Source organism: Zalophus californianus, chromosome 6 (assembly GCF_009762305.2).
Source record: "Zalophus californianus isolate mZalCal1 chromosome 6, mZalCal1.pri.v2, whole genome shotgun sequence".
Lineage (NCBI taxonomy): Eukaryota > Metazoa > Chordata > Mammalia > Carnivora > Otariidae > Zalophus > Zalophus californianus.
In genome coordinates, this window is record NC_045600.1 from 40,833,486 (window position 1) to 40,857,316 (window position 23,831).

Sequence of the window (23,831 nt, forward strand, 5' to 3'; positions counted from 1 at the left end):
CCTCTCCTCTCTTCCCATCATGGAGCTTGCATTCTAGCTCAACATCCACACGGGTCCCAACACAGTGTATGCATCTGGAATATCTGATGAACAAGTCAACAATGAGTCCTCCTGTTTATCTTTTGGTTTAAAGCTGATTTTGTGCTCATAAATCTGAGAATCTTTGTACAAATAATGCTCAAAGAAAGAAATCACAACTACTTTTTAAAAGAAGCAAAATTAACTGAGGGTTGCTGGAGGGGCAGGGGTGGGGGAATGGGCTAACTGGGTGATGGACATTAAGGAGGGCACATGATGTAAATGAGCACTGGATATTATATAAGACTGATGAATCACTGACCTCTACCTCTGAAACTAATAATACATTATATGTTCATTAATTGAATATAAATACAAATTTTTTAAAAAGAAAATTGAAAAAAAAATAGTAGAGAGACAAAAAAAGATAAAGTCAGTATGACAAAATGTTAATTACTTAATCTAGAAAATGGGTATACTATTCTCTCTACTTTGGTGTTTGAAAAAAAAATTCAATTAAATAAATAATAAATAAATTTTTGAAATAAAAGAAACAAAATTATTTAACCAACCTCTTCTATCATACTCCCCATCCCCCCAAATTAGGTTAAACACATTAACAAAGCCTATTGTTGCCTTGAATTATAATAAACAATGATGGTGCCATGATCAAAACAATGCATTGTAGTGTTACACATACTCTCTATGCATCCATTTCCTTATCCATAGTGAGGATATGTATATGACTGTTGTAAGAAGTAAATGAGATAATGTCTCAAAACCAGTTAATAAACGTTAGCTATATTCAGTTGATAATAAATACTAATAGCTTTAAAAATAGTCATAACCTTTAATTTAGTAATTCCATTTCTGGGATTCTATCCTAAGAAAATAATCCTAAGAGGAAATGTTATGTAAAAAGCTGCTCATCCCAGAGTCATTTTTAATATGCACAAACCAGAGATTTAGTGACATTTCCCTGCCACCCTGACTCTCATCCAATGGTGAGCTGAGGCCTCGTGCTCTGGCCCAAGCCAAGATCTATAAACCCAAGACTAGCTGGGAAGATACAGACAGGGTTGGGAAGAGACAAAAAGACTTAAGTCCAAATTCCTGGCAAGACAGCCTTACCAGAAGGAATAGTTCAAAATGTCAAGTACATCAGGGTAGAGCAGAGCAAGAGAGCCAAAATGAAGCTTGACCCCTGAGATCAAGCTCCTTGAGGGAACATTCGAGAATGTGGATCCTGGAAAGATGCCCTGAGAATGGGTGGGAAAGGAAAGGAAGAATATCTCAGGAACAGTTGGTGGGTGGGCCAGAGTTGCTGAGTCCTGAATAGAAACAAAATAAATTTCCAACAAGGGAGGAATGGCTAAATAAAGTATTGAATACTGCAATAAAATATTATGTACCATTAAAAAAAGTACTGATTAGAAAGACTATAGTAAACAGAAGAAAATGTTTGACTATTGCTAGGTACATAGGGTTTTATAAAGACATATATAAGTACATACCACATGCATATGTAAATATACATATATATACTTATATAATATATATGTTTATATGTATATGTACATAAGTTTACATATATGTATGTATACACACACATATATTTATGTATATGATAGCAACTATGGCATATGCATAGAAAAAATACTTGGAGGAACCACATCAAAATACTAGTAATTGTTTGATTAGGAAGGTAGAGTAATGTTGGATTTGCCTTTTTATTTGTTAAATTTTACTTAAGGTGTAAGTTTTAAATAAATTTTTAAAAAATACTTATTTTTATTTTAGAGAGAGAGCAAGCACAAGTCGGGGGAGAGGGTGAGAGAGAGAATCTCAGACTGCCCACTGAGTATGGAGCCTGACGTGGGGCTTGATCCCAGGACCCTGAGATCATGACCTGAGCCGAAACTGAGAGTCGGATGCTCAACCAACTGAGCCACCCAGGTGCCCCTAAATAACTTTTTTATTTAAAAACTTGGGTGTGAGGACAAAAAGAAAATTAGGCACATTTATCTAAATGTTACAGTGCTACTTTTCCAGAAATTTGTTAGGAATAAAATATGTGTGTCTTAGGCAACAAGCCACATTTTCAGCATCCTAAATCCTGTCCTCTAAATATCAATTGATGAGATTCTGGAGAAAGAATGTTCCTCCCTTGGCCTAGTTTTGGCTTTGGGGAAATAACTGTTAACTCTTTCCTGACATAGGATATCATTTAGGGAACAAAACTCAAAAAACTCACTTATGGTATATATGCTAGTGGTCAGCAATTACCTGAGTCCTTTTCAAAGATTCTAACTTGGTAAACCTTATTCACATATTACATGAAGTAATACAAAAGAAAGCAAAGGTTACAAATATAAGGACTGTTACATTCCTCACAGTGCATGTTTCTTCATTCTTATTAGGAACTTCTTGACAGGATGGGTATCATTTCAGTCCCTGAATTCACCAGAGCACAAGGTTATCTTTGATTTTGGTAACTCTATAGTTGTGGTCAGAATCAATTAAACCATGCAACAGATTAACCACATGTTTATCAGTATCAACCATTACGCCTACCAAAGACTTCCCATGAATTTTCTGAATCAACTGAATTTAGGCAAATGTTTAGAATAACATCCTTTTATCAAGGATTGATTTTTAATTTAATTTTAAATTTTTTTCTAAAGTTTCCCTAACAGTTGGGGAAATGTGAATGTGTCCTGGATATTAGATAAGATGAAGATGCATTTACATGGAAAGTCAGAGACTCCTGACTTTAAAAATCCAGTGGCAAAATAGCAAGTAAGGTATGATCCCATTCTAGAACAAAAATACATACATATGCATAATTGAAGGGGATCTGGAAAGACATACAATGAAAGGTGGGTAGGAATCATCTCTGAATAATAAAAATAGTACTTTATATTCCTATTTTTTGCTTATTTGTATTTTTTAAATTTTCTATAATACACATATACTGTGTTTGTAATCATAAAAGATTACTTTCAATTAAAAACAAAAAAATGAAAAAAACTCCCCTGGGTGCCTGAATGGCTCAGATGGTTTAGGCATCTGCCTTTGGCTCAGGTCATGATCTCCAGGTCCTGGGATGGAGCCCCATGTTGGGTTCCTGGCTCAGCGGGGAGCCTGCTTCTCCTTGCCCTCTGCCTCTCTCCCCTGCTCATTTTCTCTCTCTCAAATGAATACGTTAAAAAATTGTTTAATAAAATAAAACAAAAAACTCCCCTTAGAGTAAAAAATAGACCTCTGCATTTCATGGTTCTAGCTAAGTACGGTATTCAGAAAAAAAATGCCAGAACCCACTAGAAAGCCAGAAATGTGGGAATAGCCTCCTCTTAAGTAAGGAATAAATATTTAAAAAGAAAATTTCATGGGAAAAAGATGTTCTGCAAGATTTCCTGCCCAAGTTTGCCAGTTCAAAGACTTAACACATTTTGCATAAGATTTTAATAAATAGATTTTAGGGTTGTTTACCAAAACCAAATTCTACTCTGATCATTTTGATGTTCCCCATCATTAACTATAACCTCCCAACAAAACTCTCTAGGCTGCAACTCTACATCCTAGTATCTGTTTGTAGCGTTCCCTTTAAAATATAACATCTAGATGAACTAGTGATACTTAAGACATTTTTTATATTTTGGTAACCCTGAAATATTCACCTGTTATGCTTAAATATAAAGGTAAATTATTCATTGACCACTTCATCTGTAATGATTCCAAAGCAGCTGTTATTTACCTGGGCAACGGTCCTCAAATTAAAATAATTCTCTGAATCAGCTCTAGGCTCCATGCTGCTGCTCCTTATGTTTAACAGATAGGTTGTAGCAGCTCCAAAAAAGCTCTGTGGGCCAAGGAGGAAATAACCATTTTCAAAAGCATAATTATATACTGTATTTACATTATAGTGAGAGATATGATGATCAGCTAAATAATTAAAAGTGACAGGTCTGAAATGAAACAAAATGATCCCAAGGAAACAAAAGGTACTTTTATGTCACCGTTCAAGCAATATACATATGTGTAAAGAATGTTATGTATTTTTTAGCCCCAAAAGAAAAAGTAGTATAGAAATAAATTATATAGTTCCCTTGTACCTTCTAAATTAAAGGTTTGCACCTAGAAAAAAAGTAAAATAAAATTGACTGTGCCAACCCTAAATACACCCTCCTCAACATTGATAAAGGATTTCCTTGCTTTCAATGACTCTTACTATTATATGACATTTAAGAATCAGAACACAGAAAGCCTATGTGTGTTTTTCAGAGTAGGTGGGGAATTTGGGGGAAGCACATTGATTGGCTCTCCGGTATGACTCTGCTGGGTCTTTGAATTCCATCCATATAAAAATAAATGGGTCAGTGGATTCTGGTTCTGCCAAGGCAGTGTGAGTCCACAATAACCTAGTCCTCCTACTGTTTACAGTTAAAAGCTCTGATAAAAATATGGGGGGAGGCAGGGAACTACCTGAGAACTGTGAAAGTAAATAAAAGCAGATGGATTTGGGGGGATGGGTGAGTTTTCCGTTTTCTCTCTTTTCTCATGCAGCTTTATCCTGAAGACAGGCCCCAGTTTCAGAGCAGTTTGTGCTATAGGTAGCTAAAATTCCAATAGAAACATGTCTTTCTAGCCACAGGGACCAGAAATGTTGATCCTGTGGGGTGGAGTGAGTGGGAGAAATCCCCAAAGGGAAAGAAACAGAGAAAGGGGTTCCCCAATTCGGTGTATAAGCCCTTGGCTCCCTCTAACATCTGAGCCAAGCATGTAAGGTATAGCCTCAAATCAACATAGCAAAGGCATTGACAATTTAAATGAGATATGAACCACCTGCCTAAGTCTCAGACTAACCCCTGAACTACACATGTGCAGGACAGACCTAATTTAACTGAGATTTAAACCACTGCCCACAAAGGTAAGAAGAACTTAGTTAAGGTTAGAAACTAACTGGGCTGATTGCTTGCTAAAGCAAAAACATCAACATTCTCCTAAGGATTTAAAAAAAACTCAGAATGAACCCGTACAATATTACATTGACAATGTTCAGGATACAATCTGAAATTACTTGACAACCAAAGAAACGGGAAAATGTGACCAATTCTTAAGGGAAAAACAATCAATAGATGACAACCTCAAGATCACCTAAATGGTAGGTGAAAAGACTTTTTTTTTTTTAAAGATTTTATTTATTTATTTGTCAGAGAGAGAGCACAAGCAGGGGGAGCAGCAAGCAGAAGGAGAAGCAGGCCTCCCGCTGAGCAAGGACCTTGATGCTGGCTAGATCCCAGGACCCTGGGATCATGACCTGAGCCAAAGGCAGATGCTTAACTAACTGAGACACCCAGGTGTCCCACTATCAAAGACTTTAAAGGAGGTACTATAAGTATGCTCCATGAGGTAAAGGAAAACATATTTGAAATGAATGAAAAGAGAAATCTCAGTAAAGAAACTGAAAACAACAACTACAAAACACACCCATTTGGAAACTTTAGGATTGAAAAATACATTATCTAAATTAAAAAAAAAAAACACTTTTTTTCACTGTATGGGTCCAATAGCAGAATGCAGATAACAAAGGACAATGAAGCTAGATCAATAGTAATCATCCAAACTGAAGAACAAAGAGAAAAGATTGGAAAAAATGAACAACAGTTTCCAGACTTTAGGACAGTATCAAAAAAGCCTAGCATTAGAATTCTACAAAACTATCACTAAAACAAAGAAATGAAGTTAACAAGGTGCACAGCTCAAGGATAATATGCAACATCAATTGTATACTTTTATTCCACCAGCAATTGGAAAATAAAATTTACAAAATTTCTACTTACAGTATCACCAAAAATCATAAAATACATAGGAATAAATCTAGCAAAAGAGGACTAAGACCTCTACACTAAAAACTATAAAACATTGCTGAAGAAAATTAAAGAAGACCTAAATAAGTGGAAAGATATAGCATAGTCATGGATTAAAAACTCATTATTTTTAAAATGGCAATAGCTCTAGTACAAACTATATTCCATGTGATACCAATAAAATTTCAGCAGGTTTTTGTTTTGTTTTGTAGAAGTTGACAATCTGATTCCAAAATTTATATGATAATGCAAAAGATCTAGACTAATCAAAGGAATTAAGAAGCAGAAAGAGAAAGGGGCACCTGGGTGGCTCAGTTAAGCATCTGACTTCAGCTAAGGTCCTGATCTCTGGGTCCTGGGATCTGCCCACAAGCCCTGCTCAGCAGGGAGTCTGCTTCCCCTCATCTTCTCCCTCTGCCCCTATCCCTACTCATACTCTCTCTCTCTCTCTGTCAAATAAATAATCTTTTTTTTAAAAAAAGAGAGAGAGAAAGAGAAAAACAAAGTTGGAAGACTTGCCCTACCTGATCTCAATACCATAAAGCTACAAAAATCAAGACAGTTTGGTATTGGTTAAAAAAAATAGGCATATAGATAAATGAATCAACAGAATCCAGAAATAGATACATACATGTGTCATGTGTGTGTGTGTGTGTGTGTGTGTGGGTGTGGGTGTGTATACAATGGTGCCAATTCAGAAGGGAAAATCATTTCAACAAATAGTTATAGACCAATTGAATATCTGTGTCCAAAAATTGAACATCTATTTTTACTTCACATCACACACAAAAATTAATTCAAAAGAAGGTCATTGGCCTATATGTAAATCTAAAATCATAAAACTTCTAGAAGAAAACACAGAAAAAAATCTTTACAACTTTGGATTAAGCAAGGTTTCTTAGATGGGACACCAAAACCCAAACCATAAGAGAAAAAATAAAGAATTGGACTTGATACAAATTTAAAACTTTTGTTTTTCATAAGGCACCATTAAGAAAGTGAAAAGGCAAGGGGTGCCTGGCTCAGTTGGTTGAGTGTCTGACTCTTGGTTTCAGCTCAAGTTGTGATCTCTCATTCATGGATGGTGAGATCGAGTGTGTACTGAACTCGATCTCAAGGCAGATCTCTCCCTCTGACCCTCCCCTGACAGTCACGTGCACATGCTCTCTCAAATAAATAAATAAATCTTTTAAAAGGAAAAAAGAAAGTGAAAGTCAAGCCACAGACTGGGAGAAAATATTGACAACATATATCAAAGGACTTTTACATGGTATTTATAAACTCTTACAACTCAGTAATACGAAGCCCAACAACCCAATTTTTTAAATGGACAAACTATTTGAGCAGACAACTAATCAAAGAAAATATACAGATGGCCAATAAGCACATGAAAAAGATACTCAACATCATTAGTTATCAGGAAAATTCAAATTAAAACCACAGTGAGATATCATTACATATCCATTAGAGTGGCTAAAATGAAAAAGACTGAGCATGCCAAATGATAGCAAGGATATGGAGTAGCCAAAATTCTCATACATTCCTGGTAGGAATGTAAAACGGTATAATTAGTTTGGAAAATATTTTTGTAATTTCTTAAAAAGTTAAACATATACCTACCACAAGACCAAGACCAAGGCATTCCACTCTGGGCATCTAGCTATAAGAAACAAAGACATCTGTCCCCACAAAGACCTATATATGAATGTTCTTCACAGCTTTATTTATAATAGCCCCAAACTGGAAATAACCCAAATGTCCATCAACAAGTAAATAGGATAAACAAACTGTTACATATCTACACAAAGGAATACAACTCAGTAATAAAAAAGGAATGAACTTATTGAGAAAGGACATAGCATGTTAACATCTAAAAATCATGATGTGGAATGAAAAATTTGGGCAAAAAAGAGTATAATACAAAGTAATCTATACTGACAGGAAGCTACTCAGTGGTTGCCTGGGGAAAAGAGGGAGAGATGGATTACCAAAGGTATCAAAGAAACTTTTGAGACTGATGGAAATGTTATATTGATTGTGGGGTTTACATGGGTATATACATATGTCAGAACTGTTCACCTTGTGCAGTTCAAATATGTGCATTTTACTGGACTTCAATTGCATCTCAATAAAATAATACCAAAAATAAGAGAGGGAAGGGAGACTCCAACTTATTGACAAAGGCAACAAGCAGTTCTATGCTTCCAAAGCCATATGGTGAACTGGATAACCTGTCTCACTATAAAACAGAAATGATTGGTAAACTATTAACAAACATCCTCTTAAGTGTGTTTTGACTTCATTAGAAAGAAAGACACACAACTTTGGTCTACCCTTAAAGAGTAGGGGGAGAGATTGCTGGTCCCTTAAGCAAGTGGCTTTGGTTTAGACAAGCACTCACGGACAAGAACCTGGCTTGGATTTGGGACTGAGGGTAGGACTTAGGACTGAGACTTCCCCAAATTCCTGAAGCAGTAAAGGACTACACCCTCGGTAAAAGGTTGGTCCAAGAAAACATTCCACTTGTTAGCCCAGGAAAAAATAAGGAAGCTCTCCTGCCTTGGGAAAGGTCTCCTCTGAGATCAAGTCCCCACATCAGGCTCCCTGCTCAGTGGGGAGTCTGCTTCTCCCCCTGCAGCTCCCTCAGCTTGTGCTCTCTGATAAACAAGTAAAATTTTTTTAAATACATATGAGTAGTAAAAGACTAACATTTTGAAGAACTGAGTTGTCTGAGAGTTCTTGCTAAAAAGATGTCTTATTTAAAAAAAGAAAAAAGATGTCTTACCTTTATAAGCCATGGGGAAATTACCTGCTATGTTCCAAAGTTAAAAGCCTTCTCAGACTTAAGAGGCATATAGAGTATAGGAAAAGAAAATTTCCAAGACGAAATTTAAAAAATGGTTAAAGAATTTTTGTTGCATTGAAATTTAGCATCTGAAAAATTCATTATAATTGAGTACATTTCAGAGTAAATATAATTATGAGACTGGGCTGATTCTAGTTTCAACAAAATTTGTCCTCCCATTGGCCAAATTTGGGACATGTTGAGCATCAAAAACAAACAAACAATAATTATTATTATAAGATATCAAATGAACAAAAATCCATGAGTCCATTATGATATTCCAAAAAGAAAAAGGGGTATTATTAACAATAGCCAAATTATGGAGACAGCCCAAAAGTCCAAAGACTAATGAATGGATAAAGATATGGTATACATACATACACAATGGGATATTACTGAAGTAATATTATTTGAATATTGCTTAAAAAAATCTTGCCATTTCCAACAACGTGGATGGAGCTACAGTGTATTATGCTAAGTGTAATAAGTCAGAGAAAGACAAATACCATATGATCTCCCTCATTTGTGGAATTTAAGAAGTAAAACAGATGAACATATGGGAAGGGGGAAAAGAAAAAAACGAGAGGGAAACAAACCATAAGAGACTCTTAAAAAAAAAAGAGAGAGAGAGAGAGACTCAATATAAGAGAACAAACTGAGGGTTCATGCAGGGAGGTGGGTGGGGGATGAGCTAGGTGGGTAATGGGTATTAAAGGGGACACTTGTGATGAGCACTGGCTGTTGTATGTGATGAATCACTGAATTCTACTCCAGAAACCAATATTGCACTGTATGTTAACAGACTAAAATTTAAATTAAAAAAAGAAAAAGGGGAAAAAAATAGGGAAAGCCCTTTTTTGTAGAATGTATAAGGAAAGATATTTAGAAAACCACCACTTTGAATCCCCAAAGCAATAAATGGTTCATGCAAGGATCAGCAGTGTAAGCTAAAGCCATTAAGCAGAAGGTTGTGAAGAATATCCACACAATATTGAAAAATCACCCACAAATAATAACCATTTGCAAAGAGAAAAAAACCTTTATAGCGGATAAATCCCTGCTCACCCACTTAACCAAGGAATCACTCTTAAATTCAGTAACAGTAGGGCAACCTGATATTATGTTTCTTAACGTGAAACAATAAAGATACACAAGATCACTAGCGAAATCTTCTTGCCAAGAATGTTTAACCTGAATCCAATCAAGCCTTACACGGTTTACTGGAAATAGAACTAGGCATTAAAAGACAGCATAAGGAACCAAATCCAGAATGTGGGCCCTTCTGTAACTATGACTTTAAAAAACCCAATGTCATTTTTAAGAAATGTGGGGAGACTATTCTAAACTAAAAAGACAAAAGATCTACAACCAAATGCCACATACTCACTGAAACCTGGCAAGAAAAAGGGAGGAAACTGCTGTTAAAAATTCTGAAACCAATTGGAAAATCTGAATAGAGATTAAATATTTGATGATATTCAGAATTATTGTCAGTTTTCCTTAGGTGTGATCATGATGTTGTAGTTATATACACAGGAATTTCCTTGTTCTTGGGAAATACATGCTTAAGTTTTTAGAGATGAAATACCATGATGCCTGAAATTTACTTTGAGTACAGCCATGTGGTAGAAAGAGGGAAGATTGCCAAAATCTGTCTTTAACCTTCAAAACCAGCAATATGGCTTAACCTAATATATACATAAAGAGAGTTAAAGCAAGTGTTAGCAATTGCTAGCAAATGTAAAATCTGGGTGTTTACTGTACTATCATTTCAACTTTTCCATATCAGAAATTTTTTATACTGAAAAGTTGGGGGAGGGGGAAGACTTCTCAGAAATATCTTCCTTAGAAGACACCTACCAAATTTACCTTAAATTTTAAAGAAATACCTTAACTATTCTAAAGAAGTGGTTTGCTTTTCCTATTTGTTCACTCACCATCCATTCGAAGCCTACAGCTAAAACCTGCTTTAATTATTGCAAATATTCTAATGCTTAGAATAGAAATCCCAAAATAATCAGCACAAGATTTATATGTGTAGCTGGTTTTATACCCAAACAACAAAGTTAACAGCAGTAAAACAAATTGTTTATTACAGCATAAAATGCGTTATATTAAATTTACACAATGATATATAAAAACACATACTGTTTATATCATACAGTAATTTAACATCCATAGAAATATCAAAACAAATACTACTCATGCACAAAACATGCATATATTGGTACAAAAAACCATTTTACACAATACTGTTTACCAAAACAAAAAAAAATTTTTTTAAAGCCCTTCCAGACAGGGTCAGTGGTCCAATCTGGACTGGATTGCACTAAAATGTTCGGGCCAATACTTAGGTGGCACAGTGCTCAGTGAGCAATTCTGGGCTTGGAGTCATACCTAGGGGTTATTCAATTAGTGAATTTCTCAGTACCCAAGGACCAAAATTTTATCACAAAGGCAAGTCCTTCCAGAAAGAAATGGTTGGATCTGCTGCAAATCAGGGAGGAGGAGAAAGGCATCAAAATGTTGGCTAATCGGCCCTATAAAAGGGTTACTGTAACCAGGGCCTAGGCACCAAGTGTGACGAAAGTTTTAGTGAATCCTTTTAAGGTTATTACCAGCCTCCCTATCCAGGTCACCAGCTCTGGAGTTAGGGTCTGGTCTTCAAGTTCGGAGTCCAGTAAACCAAACAGTTCTGAGAAGAAAATAGAATGGGGGATACATCTAAGAAAGGGAGACTATATAAAAAATTACAGAAAACAATGACTGTCCATCGTACCTACTTCACACAATTGTATGTGATGCCCCTCAACAGGAAAACCCTGGTGGAGACACTGCCCGAGAGAATCAAGAAGCAAACGTATGTCCTAAATTCCATCCACCTGACCTTCAGATCAAAAGGTCCCATCCCAATAAGATGTGAACATCGAAACCTGTGCCTTCAGAGATGCTCGGAGAACTTCCGATAAAAATCACCTGATACCACAAAATTCATTCACTATCACCACCATTAAAAACCCAGTATTTACTCCTAGCCAGCAAAACATTCTTTACCTTCCGTTAAAGGCACTAGCGTCCCTACAGGATGAAGACGACACAATTTACCTCCGGTTTATCTCAACAAAAGGAGAGCATTCCGTGAAATTGTCACACAAAAAATAAGACGCCACCTTTTGCGCTAGAAAACTAGAAAACACCCCACCCTCCCCACCAGTGGTGTTCCTCAGACGGTCGTCATGAGTTTCAGCGAGCCGGACCGAAAGCGGAGGATTTTCTTCTTGAGGTTATGCGAAGCCTTAATTTTGACAAAGGTTTTCGTGGGGTTGCTGTGGAGGACTGGGGCTGTGACTGCCTGGATGGGAAGAGTCTGGACAAACTGGGACCAGATCAAGCCCCCGCTTTCTTCGGAGTCACTGGAGCTCGTGCTGTCGCCTGCAAACTCACCCTCGCTCACGCTGGACTCGCTGTCCCCGAAGCAGTTGGTGGTGTAATTGCTGCGCTCGTCCTCGCTGGTGTCCAGCACGGTGGAGTGGAAGAGCGACTCGCACTCGGCCGAGTACTCTGAGTCGCTGGCCACGTATGCGTAGGGGCTGGCGTAGGGCAGCGGCACGGCAGCGGGGTACAGCCCCACGTGCTCGCGCCGGCCGCGCCGCGACCTCCGCAGGGCCTCTTCCAGGGAGACCTCGGCGGCCGAGCGCCAGCGCCGCGGGTCCGTTCGCTTGTGCTTGGGCTTGGCCACCAGCGCCTCCCGGCCGTGGCCGTGCGCCCTGCCCCCGGCCCTATGGCCGGCACCGGGCGGCCGGCTGGGGAGACCGGCGTCCGGCTGGCCGCCCCCGCCCTTCCTCCCCCGGGACGAGGCCTTCCTGAGTTTCTTATTTGTATCCGCGTCGTCGGGGAACCGGCACTTCTTGCCGGCCGCGCGGTTCTTCTCCCTCACGGGGGGCAGCGCGCTGTCGGGCCCGTGGAGGGCCAGGGCGCCCCGGTGCTTCGGGGCCGAGCCCCGCGGGGCGGCCGCGGTCCGGGCGCCACGGTGGGGCCGGCCGCCCGTGGCCTGCGGGCCGGGGACCGACGGCGCCTTCGCCGGGGGCCCTTCCTCCAGGCTCTGAGAAGAGGAGCCCTCGCTCTTGAAATCCAGTGCCGGCCGCTCTTCCACGGAGAAAGCGGAAGACAGCAGCGCAGCCGGGGCAGGAGGGGGCGCTGCTGGAGGGGCAGGCGGCAGGCCGCTTTTCGGTGACAGCTTTTTCAGTGGCTGGACGACTTTGTTCTCTTGCGGCGGCGCGGGGCCCCTCCCGGGGCTCTCCTTTGGGGAGGCGGCTAGGACCTGAATGCCGTCTTTGGGGGACTCCCCGGTCACAGCGGTGGGACACCGAGCGTGTTCCTGGGAGGCGGGCTTGGTATTTTTGGGCAGATGCTTACTTGGAAGTTCAGTGGCAGCGCCTGGCGAGCAGCCCTCTGGTGGGGACAACCTCTTGCTTTCCACTTGTTCTGCCTTTGATTCTTTTGACCACTGCTTCAGTGGAGAGAATGTCCCATTGTCCAAAGAGGGGATTCCGCCAGAGGGCAAAAGCACCTGTTTAGAATTCTTAAGGTTCCCGCCGTTGCCCTGTGAGACACCCCCAGTCACTCTGACACAGACGCTCCCATTCCTCAGAAGCCCCTTCGTGGGGTCAGCATTCACACTGGTTCTTGGTTTGTTGGTCCTTACAGGGTGTGTTTTTTTCTGGACCAGGCTCAGAATGTAGCCATCCATTTTCTTACTGGATGAAGAATGGGGAGCAGACCACAAACTGCTTGGAGCTGGTAAGGAAGTGTCTGTCTTGATGGCGTCCAGCTCAGATCCCACACAAATGTCACTGGCATGGTTACCAAGCCTCTCCTCTTCCCTCAGAGGGTTGCCCGTCAGGCAAAGGAGAAACATTGGGCTCTGCACCGCCACGGCATGAAGTGGACTGGGATAGCGATACACATCGTTCCCGTTTTTAGACACCAGATCACACTGGTACTTGGGATTCACATCTGCAATGATACCAAGGGAATTAAATTGTGATGTGGATTGGGAATGACAAACTGCCCCTGAGGCCTGGTCTTCACAGCGGCCTTCTTTATATTCCAACCATCCTATGAGATCTGAAAGACATTTAAAGGTACACTCTGAAGAAATGAATTGGTCAGCGCCAGCTTGACTCAGGCCAGTTTCTATGAAAACGAATTCAGAGATAGAGAATACTAAAGAATCCACAACTATTCCTAGAAGCTACTATACTCTTTTACATACAGTCCATACTACTGGATAAGGGAAGAAATGTGTAACAAGAAATGATATATCTTCTGAAGGAAAAGTATTCAGCCGTTAAAAATACTTTTACACTGCTGAATAATATGGGGAAAATCCTTTAAAGTTTAGTGAAAATCATGATATAATACCAGACTATGATTATAATTTTATTGGCTGTATATATGCAAAGAGAAAAGTCTTAGATGAAGCACACCAAGATGCCAATGGTAGCACTGCAGTGTAGAAAGCAAGGGAGATTTACTTCATTTCCTATTTTCTAAATTTTCAGTAAGTATGCACTGCATTTGTAACTAGGAAAAAAACATTTTTTGAATCATTCTTTCTCTGGGCTACTCTACCCTCCATATTCTATTCCTGGTTTCCTTTTGAAATATTGCAGATAAACTACTTTCTGAGAGCTTTCTCCTCATTTTCTATTTTTTTTTAGACCTACTACTTAATGACATATGTTTGGTATAACTGTCAAATGGAAATTCAAAGAAACTGATCAAATTTCAAAGGAGACTAACCAAATATAAATAATAATCACCTTATACTTTCAATAATGACACTAAAAAATAAAACTATTTTTAAATAGGAAGGGATTCTTGATAAGGTTTTAGAAGACTGAGTTGTAGTATTAATGAATAAATTTTCCACATCTCAAAAATGTAGATGCCAAAACACAATGAAATCAAGCTTTCTTGCTTTATTAAATGATTTTGATGTCTTACCTTGGTGACTATTATAAATAGCAAGTGCCTTTAATGAACTTCAGCTAAGGAAAATCAAAGTTTTTATCACTAATATATCCCGTATTATATTTACTCACTCAAATATTAAAACCTACTATGTGCCAGAGTCTATGTAAATTGCTTAATTTAAGGGAAAGCTCCATGACCTTCAATAATAATTAGCAGTCCTGGGGAAAAATACATTTTGGACCCAGAAATGCTATGATTCATTTGTAAAGAAAAGATTATTATAAAGTAAAAGTGCTGTGTCCTTACCCCCTCCACCTCCACTCCTAATAAATAGCTAATTGTAAGAAAGGGAAACCTTTCTACCTAATATCGTTGCCCATCCCTCTTCCTCCACTACTCTATCTTCGCCCTACATTTAAGCACTGCCCTACATTTACCTACACTTTACCATTCTGTCCCTGTTCCCTATTTAGAGTTAAGGAACAAGACAGACCTCTCAGTCCCCAAGGCCCAGTACAACTGTCTCAATTATGTGAAGATGTGGCATTTGGGAGATCAAGGGTCTGTCTTCAAGGAAAACCTATACCAAAGCGCCTTTGATGGGTTTTAAAGTTTCCCTCTGAAACCAGATCTGCAGAGTGAAGGGGAGCAATTACCAATGAACTTGAGGCCTGGACACTCTAGATAACACAGATTTGTGCTTCCCCAAATGATTGCTGCTGACAGCACACAGTACAAACACAAAGAAACCAGTCAGTCAGCGGCCTCAGTTGTGTGGCATTACGTTTGCATTGCTCAGATCTCAAAAATTCAGCCTTTCCACCAAAGTGGAGGACACAGACCAACCAAGAGTGCAATGACTTGTGCACCTACAGCTCCTCTCCATGTTTTCTCTGTTCTGAGGAACCACAATAAAGCAGAACTACGCAAGGAGTCCCAAGTTTCAGCAACAACTCTGCCATTCAGCAAATGAGGAGCCTCTGACGAACTGTTTTTATAAAACCAAATTCCTCCTCTGTTCAGTGAGAAGGTCGAACACAGCAATTTCTGAATTCTCTGGGTGTGGTGGAAAAAACTTGGACCTGGCAGTTAGTCCCGAGTGTGAATCCTGCCTCTGCCACCCACTAGCTATATAACCTTAAACAATTAACCTAACCTCACTGGACCTCATTTTTCTGAGACATAAAATGGAGCTAACGATACCTGCACACCCTGTAGAACTATTGGGAGGATTCAAAGGAGCTAAATGTATGCAGAGCATTCGGTACAGTGTGTGACATACAGTGGAAATGCAGAAAATCTTCCAATACCAACAACAGCATGACTCTCTCTGGAGGTCACTGCAAGGATAACCCAAAATGGGGAACAGTGGCACATGGCCCAGGGGAATCTCACCCCACCCACCTGCTAGAAGAAAAGACAGCTCGCCATTCTGGAGAACCTGGAGAGGCCACTGCTCCCTGAAGTGCCAATCAGTCTGACAGATATATTTAACTTAGTTTAAGTTTGAGCTTTAAATGATTAAAAGAAGAAAAAAAACAGATCCAACGTGGATTTTAAGAGAAAATGAAAACAAGTTAAACTAATGGCAAAGGCTCACAAACAGAGCCCAAGATCTGTAATATTGGAACAGGATTTCTAAAGATAAGCTATCTTGCCACCATCAGCTAACTGGTCCTCAAAGAGGACTTGAATAGTGGTCATCGTGGTTCTAGATCAACTATGTCATGAAATGTAACACGTTGATGAAATTCTCTGACCTTCTGTTTTTCTATCAATAGAAGGGGTTGAAGCTAGATAATCTTTAAGGGCCTTTGACCCCTTCCAATTAAAAATGTCTATCAAGGGGCGCCAGGGTGGCTCAGTCGTTAAGCGTCTGCCTTGGGCTCAGGTCATGATCCCAGGGTCCTGGGATCGAGCCCCGCATCGGGCTCCCTGCCCGGCGGGAAGCCTGCTTCTCCCTCTCCCACTCCCCCTGCTTGTGTTCCCTCGCTCGCTGTGTCTCTCTCTGTCAAATAAATAAATAAAATCTTTTAAAAAAATGTCTATCAATTCTAAAAAGTCTTACCTGCAGATTTGGGGCAACCATCGGAGATCGTCAAGGTTGCCTCCAAGGGGCTGCAAAAGCAGGTACTGGAATGACAACTGGATAAACACTCACTGAAGACCGAGTTAGAGGAATTGGAAAGGGATCCTGAAGCCCCATCACTCAGCTCATAAAACCCTACAAATAAAAACACCGTTTGGAACTAAGATCATGTCAAGCAATAGTACACATTTGTGCTTAAAAGGAAAAGGGTTAATCAACTAGGAAAGGTAGGAAAGGGAGGTTTTGGTGGGGGGGTCAATTTTGGTTCACTGGATTTAGCATTGTGACTGTATGGTTTTATTTCAAGCGATTCTGAGGAAAAGGCAAAGAGCCCGTATCTATGGATACATTTCAAAGTTACTCTCACCCTCAAATCGACTGTCCTCCTTGACCCCACCTTTAAAGATGTGCAAGGAAAGAGACTTAGATCTGTCAAAGCCTCAACTTTATCATGAATGTCTCAGAAGGAATAATTTGAAGAAAAAAACAAATCTATTTAAGGAGCCAAATGGCTTAAAAGGAAAAAAAAAAAAAAAACTTTTGAAGTGGTCTCAGGAAGTTGAAGTGTGACTAATTTTCTAGCCCAGTTCTGACTTTCTCAAGTTTCAAAGGAGGACTGCTCTTCCAGAAATTTGAATAGAAGCTTTTATTTTTAAACTCAGGAGACTCCAGTCAGATCAATCTCATTATTAAAAATTTTGTCATCTGGTTTTATTTCCCTCTCATACAGCTGAATGGCAGACTGCTTTTTTTTTTTTTTTTTTTTAATTCTCTCTGCCCCAGAAACAAACTCCATTGCCATTTGCAGGTCTGGGAATGCTAAACCCAGGGGCCTGAAGTAGAACTTGAGTGCAGAATTCTATCCTTGTGCTCACACACTCACCTGAGCTGGGCCGACTGTCTGTCTCCAGGTGCTCTTCAGATGTCTTTTCTACATCTAGTCTCAGGTCACTTATCTGCTTGTCAAGTTCTTGCAACTGATTCAACAAACCAGCATCTCTTCTCCTCAAACAATTCTGATTAGGAAGAAACACAGAAAGGAAAAATGAACACATTTTTGGTCACAAAGAACCATTCAGATTACCATTTGAAGAGTTCACTAAATCTTCCAAAACCAAAATTTTACTGGATGACCTGAAATTTAAAAAAAAAAAAAAACTTCAAGAATATGTCCTACGTTTCATTTTACTTTCTTAGATTTTGTGGTACTTGCTTTTTGTATAAACAAATATATACAAACTCGCTTTTTATAGGTAAGGACAAGAAAAGGAGATTTTTAAAAAATATTTTTAAAAAGATTTTATTTATTTGACAGAGAGACAGCGAGAGAGGAAACACAAACAGGGGGACTGGGAGAGGGAGAAGCAGGCTTCCCACCGAGCAGGGAGCCCGATGTGGGGTCCAATGTGGGGCCTGATGTGGGGCTCGATCCCAGGACCCCGGGATCATGACCTGAGCCAAAGGCAGATGCTTAAGGACTGAGCCACCCAGGCGCTCCAGAAAAGGAGATTTTTTTTTTAACCCTCTGCATACAACCAATTTTTTACAAAACCATACTTCACAGTAGACTCTTTAATTTGAACTCAGGGTGTAAGATATTTCCTACAATATACTATACTCCTACTTAGGTGAGATTTTCTGGCCAAATGTCCCACAGAGTTTTGTTTTCTATTAGTTGCTTTGTGGGTTTAATCAGTCTTAGGGCCTTTGAAAGTGAGAAACTAATACTAATAGCCAGTGCCAAGTATAATGTGAGCTGGCAAAATCCAAAACCCTCAAGGGAAGGTCCATCAAGATTTGAATTCAACTCGGGTTTCCAAAGGTGACAGATCTGTAGTGCTAACTCACACCGCCACCTAGTGCTTCCTACTGCTGGGAAAGCAAAAGAACTAAAAAGGCATCTGGTTCAAATCATAAATGCCAAGTCTACAAATGAAAAGAGTACCACAAACACTGACTGGACTGAAATTCTCCTGACATGCTGCCTTGCTCCCCTCCAGGGAACAACAGGAATGTGCCACTCACAATCTTGAAACTCGTGAAGAGAAAAAGGTGCTATCATACAAGACAATGCATAAAATGTCAATGACCAGGCATAACCGGCAAGAATTGACTCAAATCCATGTTACACACGAATCTGGTTTGGTACCAAAAAAACAGTAAAAAGCCAAAAAAGGTAGTGCACAAACCAGGATACAGCTTTAAAAAAATAGATGCACAGGAATATTATTCCCTGGCTGACCTTTGATTTAAAAAGCTTGTAGACAAAACCATATATGCATGTTTGCTAGAATGAGTTTCTTCAGGAAAAATGAACCAAAGTAAAAGCCCTTTGATGCTGGAGAGAAAGAGGGAGAGAGGAGAGAGAAAAATTATCTGAAAAGAGATAATACAAGAAACCCCTTGACAAATAACCACATGGCATCACCTGTGTTCACTATTGTAGGAAGGACATTATCTAGCATGTGTCTAGTTTCAGACAGTATCACATGGTCAGAAAAAGATTTTTTCCTCTCTGTTTTCAAAACTACATTTTTGAGGTCACCATAACAAAGCTGCCGCCATTATTCTGAGGCGGGGTCAAAAGCTGTTCATCAATACATTAAGCGCCAAAGTTCTTTTTCTTCCCCATTAATGCAGATGGCATAGAATGACTGAGACACTGACGGAAATCCAGTAAGATAAATGCTGCCTAAGAGCAGGTTCTCTCTTCTCCCACCTCCACCACCGGTCACATAAAATATGAGAGGACGGGGCACTCTCTCCAGCCAAATTTCTATCATTTGCGTGTTTTAGCTGCCTCATACAAAGGGCTTCTATTTGAAATCAAGCAGCAGCCCAGGCAAAAGCCGGCAGGCCGAGAGCCCTGGGAGGGGCAGGGCTCCCTACGTGCACTTCCGCGTAATCGTAAAATTCAGCATTGGACAGTTAACCTCGCCACAAGCCCCCTCCTCGGCTTTTGTCCCCTCTCGGCGGGAGGACACGAAGCTCAGAGCTCCAAATGAAATGGTTATTTTAAAGGAGGGTTTGCAAACATTCGGGGAGGGGGCGTTGCATTCGTCCAACTAGAGAGGTTGAAGGTTACAACCAGGCGACTCCAAGAACCCCGAAGACAGCGCGAGGAGGGGAGTGCTGCCACCCCCTCCCGGTAATCCGCGCGAGGTCGCCAGCCCCTGTGACCACCCCCCTTACCTGACACAAAGCGGGCACACGCCCCACGCAGGAATGGGGACCCCGGAACAGGGAGACTCCCCCCAGGCGGAGGCACCCTCGCGCCCACCCCCAGACCACCTGCCCGAATCCCAGCCCCTGTGCAGGGACAGCCGTGCCCCTACCTCCAGGCACGACCTACCAATTGCTTCCGCAGCAGCAAGATATTCTCCTCCAAGAACTTCTCCTCCAGGCGGCTGCGTTGCGCCGCCTCCGCCGGCAGCTCCCCAGCGCGGGGCGCAGCGACTCCCGAGCCCCCGGCGCCACGTAGGGCGCCCCGAACTAGCAGCTCCTGGCGCTGGCGCAGGTACTCCAGCTCTGCCAGCCCGGCCAGCGTGGCCTCCTGCCGCTCCCGGGTGCGCTGCCGCTCCGTGTCCGCCTCGCCCTTCTCCCGCCAGCGCCCCTCTGGCTCCCCCGCGCGCTGCTCGCCCCGGGCCGGCGCCTGCGACTCCAGCTCCCTCGCCGTCCCGGCCGCACTCGGCTTCATGGCCCCCACCCTCGCAGCGAGCACCCGTCACCGCAGCCGGGCCGCCCGGGCGGAGAAGCGGGCACTAGGGCTGCGGCCGAGGGCTCATGCCGCCCTGAGACGGGGCACGGCGACGGGGCGAGAGCCAGAGGCGCTCAGGACCCGCTCGCGGCCGCGCGCTGCCGCCGTCCGGGCCCGGGCGGCGCCGTCCGCTGTCGCCGCGCGTCCCTCGCCGCGGCCCCGCAGCTGATAACGCCCTGCCCGGCGCTACGTCACGCGCGGCGGCCGGGCAAACCCCCGCCTGGCGCCCGCCTCCCCGCGCCGGCCCCTCCGCGCCGAGGCCCGCTCCCCCAGGCTTCCCCCTCTTCTGTCAGGGGCGCCGCTGGCGCTCAGCACCGGCCTCCTCCGCGCTCGGCCCTCCCCGCTCCTCCCTCTCTCCTCCCCCGCTCTTCCCGCGGGCCTCCTCGCCCCCTTTTCGGGTTTACTGCACCCAATTTTTGCCTCGCTCCTTATTGGTTCTTTTGCCTCGCACAAAGCAAGGGGCGAGCGCCTCGAGTCCCAGCATCCTGTTACAGTCGGCCTCGCTGGCAGGGTCGCGAAGGGACGCAGCAGTTGGGCTCCCCAGAGAACTTTCTGAAACTCGACCGAGTTGCAGCACACAATCTTAACCCTTTCCCCCCACGTCCACTGTTCACATCCGCTCACACCGATTTAGGTTTCTTTCACCTTGCCAAGCAAGGTACTCAGAGTGTATGCAAAGACAATTTCTGTGGGTTTGGTTTCTTTGACTCCGCTTTGTGGAGGCAAGCGATACCAAAGCACAGTGCAATGTTGTTCTAAAACTGTCTCACTTTTAGTTCTGTGGTTGTTGTATGTACGCGTGTATGTATGTATGTATGTATGTATCGAAGGCATATAAAATTAGGCGAAAGGAATGTCGCTGTAAAGCAAGCCGTTGCATCAATTCTTTTACCAGACCCGGGTTTAATGCTGGCGCGTGCGCCTGCGCGCTTTGGTTTTTGTTTGAGTTTTTTATTGTTGTTATTTGCTATCTTGGGCAAACAAAAGAGCTCTGACTCTGAAACCAGACTGTCTGAATGTGAATTCTGTTCCAGCCTTGACTAGCTGTGCAAACAAGTTACTCCGCTTCTCTATGCCTCTCTTTCCCCAACGGTAAAATGGAGCCACTAGCAGACTATGCCCGTTTTAAGAATTATAGTAATATACGGTATATAATATGGCGGGGAGAGGGTGAGCGTTTTACAAAGTGGCAGGCACATAGATAGTCAAGATTATAGGAGTTGTGGCTTTTTGTTTTCTTCTAGAGGGACCTATAAACTTTCCCCCGAAGTGGCATTTGTGGCATGGTCACTTCTGCTTGGGACACTGGTCACAAGGAGTCTTGGTGGGATAGAGGTTTGGAAGCGCCACTAGCTGGCTTGTCTGTGGAAAAGCACCAGATCTGTTTTAAAAATCAATACATTGAAGAGCCTCAGAAATTAAATCCAACAAGACACAATCTGCAGAAGTTCAGGCAAAGTGTTGTGTGAAGGAATGCATCCTCTATCATTATTTCAGACTCTTACACCTTTGCCTGCTGCCCTTTCTACCCCGTGTGGTCTAGCCTTTCCTCCAAGATCAGTTCACTTCTCTCCTCTGAACTCCAGATAACTGTATGAATATCTGATTCTTACCAAATGCTATTTGTTTGGTTATTTATCTGGGTGTGTACACACATATCTATGTATGTAGGTGTTTATGTGTATTCTTCTCTCCAATTACCTTATAAACGTTCCTTGAAGGCAGAGACTGTTTTAATACCCTCTTTAGTATTACTGTACTCAAAACAGTGCCTTGCAAGCATTCACCTGATGATCTATAGAGACTCAAGAAAATGTAGGCTGGTTGTCAATTGTTTTTACATTAACATACTTTCTAACTAAATAATAGTACCCATTTAATCTCTGCAACAAGTAGAATCAACTCAGCATTTACTAAAACAAAAACAACAAAAACCAAATTCCCTTGCCACACTCCATTGACCTCCCCATTGCTGTCCCTCACAGACACAAAACAAACTGTAACAATCATGATTCATGATCAACAAGATTGTGTATTAGATCTAAAAACAGAATTATGTTCAAGTGTTCATCAGCATACAAAATCAATTCTATTCGGGTCACCTCTTCTTTATGCTTACTGTGTGCCAAACAATTCACTTAGTAACACAGGAACTAATTTTCCCCCATAACTTTAGTAAAGCACTGAAGGCACTGAAGAATATGACAGATCCCCTATAGTAAAGGCCACTCGCCCATGTCCTCTATCATTGTCTCATTCTATTTATTTCTAAGCAAGCCTCTTGCTTTCTAGCTCCGAATTAGATTGCTTCTGGCTTGGTAGAGTCTATTATTGTGGCCTGGGTTATGTCACACATGGACAACTATATTTATAGAGTTGGAGGGGAGAAAAGCTGAAACATGTTTTACACACTACTAATAAATCTTGTTAAAGTGGACAGACAAATCACTATGTCTCCAAGTCTTCCCCACCCCCATCTCACCTCCCCTCCCCACCAAATGCCACTTGGAACTGGCTCATTAGTCCAAAGCAAACCATTTGCCATAACAGCTTGTACATCTCCATGAGAAAGTGTTCCCAGCAAGTTTAAATATTAAAATTAATGTATTCAAATGGTTCCACCAGTAAAATGGTCACAAATAGGAAAAAAAGGTTATGCTTTCCAAAGTATCCATTACACATTAATAAATAATGCTGTTCATTCACATGCCAATTAAAACAAACTCGGGCTGTCAAGTGAAATTAGAAGCAAGGAGCTCAATGCTGTAATTGTAGGGTTTTTTGTTTGTTTGTTTGTTTTTTCAGGAAAACTCCCAATGTTGTCAGATTAAGTGTAACTAGTTGGGTTGCCCCTATTCTCTTCTTTACTCAACAGCCAAATTTTCTCCTCTCCCATCTAGTCCTGGCTTTCCTTTCTCCCCTTTGATTCTTTGTTTTGGTTGCAGGTATTCCGGAGGCAGTTGAAGGTAATCACCCACCGCTCATTGCTCCCTTCTGTTGCCAACAGGATCTCACTTCCCCCTACTGTTTTGATTTTTCTTTCTCTACTTTTTAAAGCAGGTGCTGGTGCTTCTTCCTCCACTGATGCTACTTTGTTATCTCCTTTCCAGTATTTGTTCAGCTCTAGTTAATTCTTCTGCTTCCACCCCCTCACTGAAGCCTCTCTTTCGGTTTCGCAGAAAAGCTGTTAATCTACACTCAGAAAGTGGTGGCACTAAAGATGGAGTGGATCTGCTGCCTGGAGAATCTGGAGAGTAAGATAAAGTTGCTAAT

At 41.6% G+C, this 23,831-nt stretch overlaps 1 protein-coding gene across 4 annotated transcripts in view; it reads right to left on the reverse strand.

Moving 5' to 3' along the window:
- DACT1 (dishevelled binding antagonist of beta catenin 1) overlaps window positions 1-20,826 on the reverse strand; it is a 43,454-nt gene extending 22,628 nt beyond the window's left edge. Inside the window, exons 1-5 of one of the 4 annotated variants that reach the window (XR_003515508.2) lie at window positions 20,154-20,826; window positions 17,685-17,817; window positions 16,781-16,936; window positions 12,178-13,860; window positions 3,776-3,880 (exon numbers count right to left, since the gene is read on the reverse strand). Coding sequence is in view for 3 of the 4 variants with exons in the window: in XM_027568689.2 (XP_027424490.2) it covers window positions 11,957-13,860; window positions 16,781-16,936; window positions 17,685-17,817; window positions 20,154-20,498 (2,538 nt within the window). In the remaining variant the exon portion in view is untranslated. Of the gene's footprint in view, window positions 1-3,775; window positions 3,881-10,780; window positions 13,861-16,780; window positions 16,937-17,684; window positions 17,818-20,153 lie in introns of those variants that run through there. The other 3 variants (XM_027568691.2, XM_027568689.2, XM_027568692.2) reach the window with 3 other exon arrangements.
- Window positions 20,827-23,831: the final 3,005 nt, after the last annotated feature.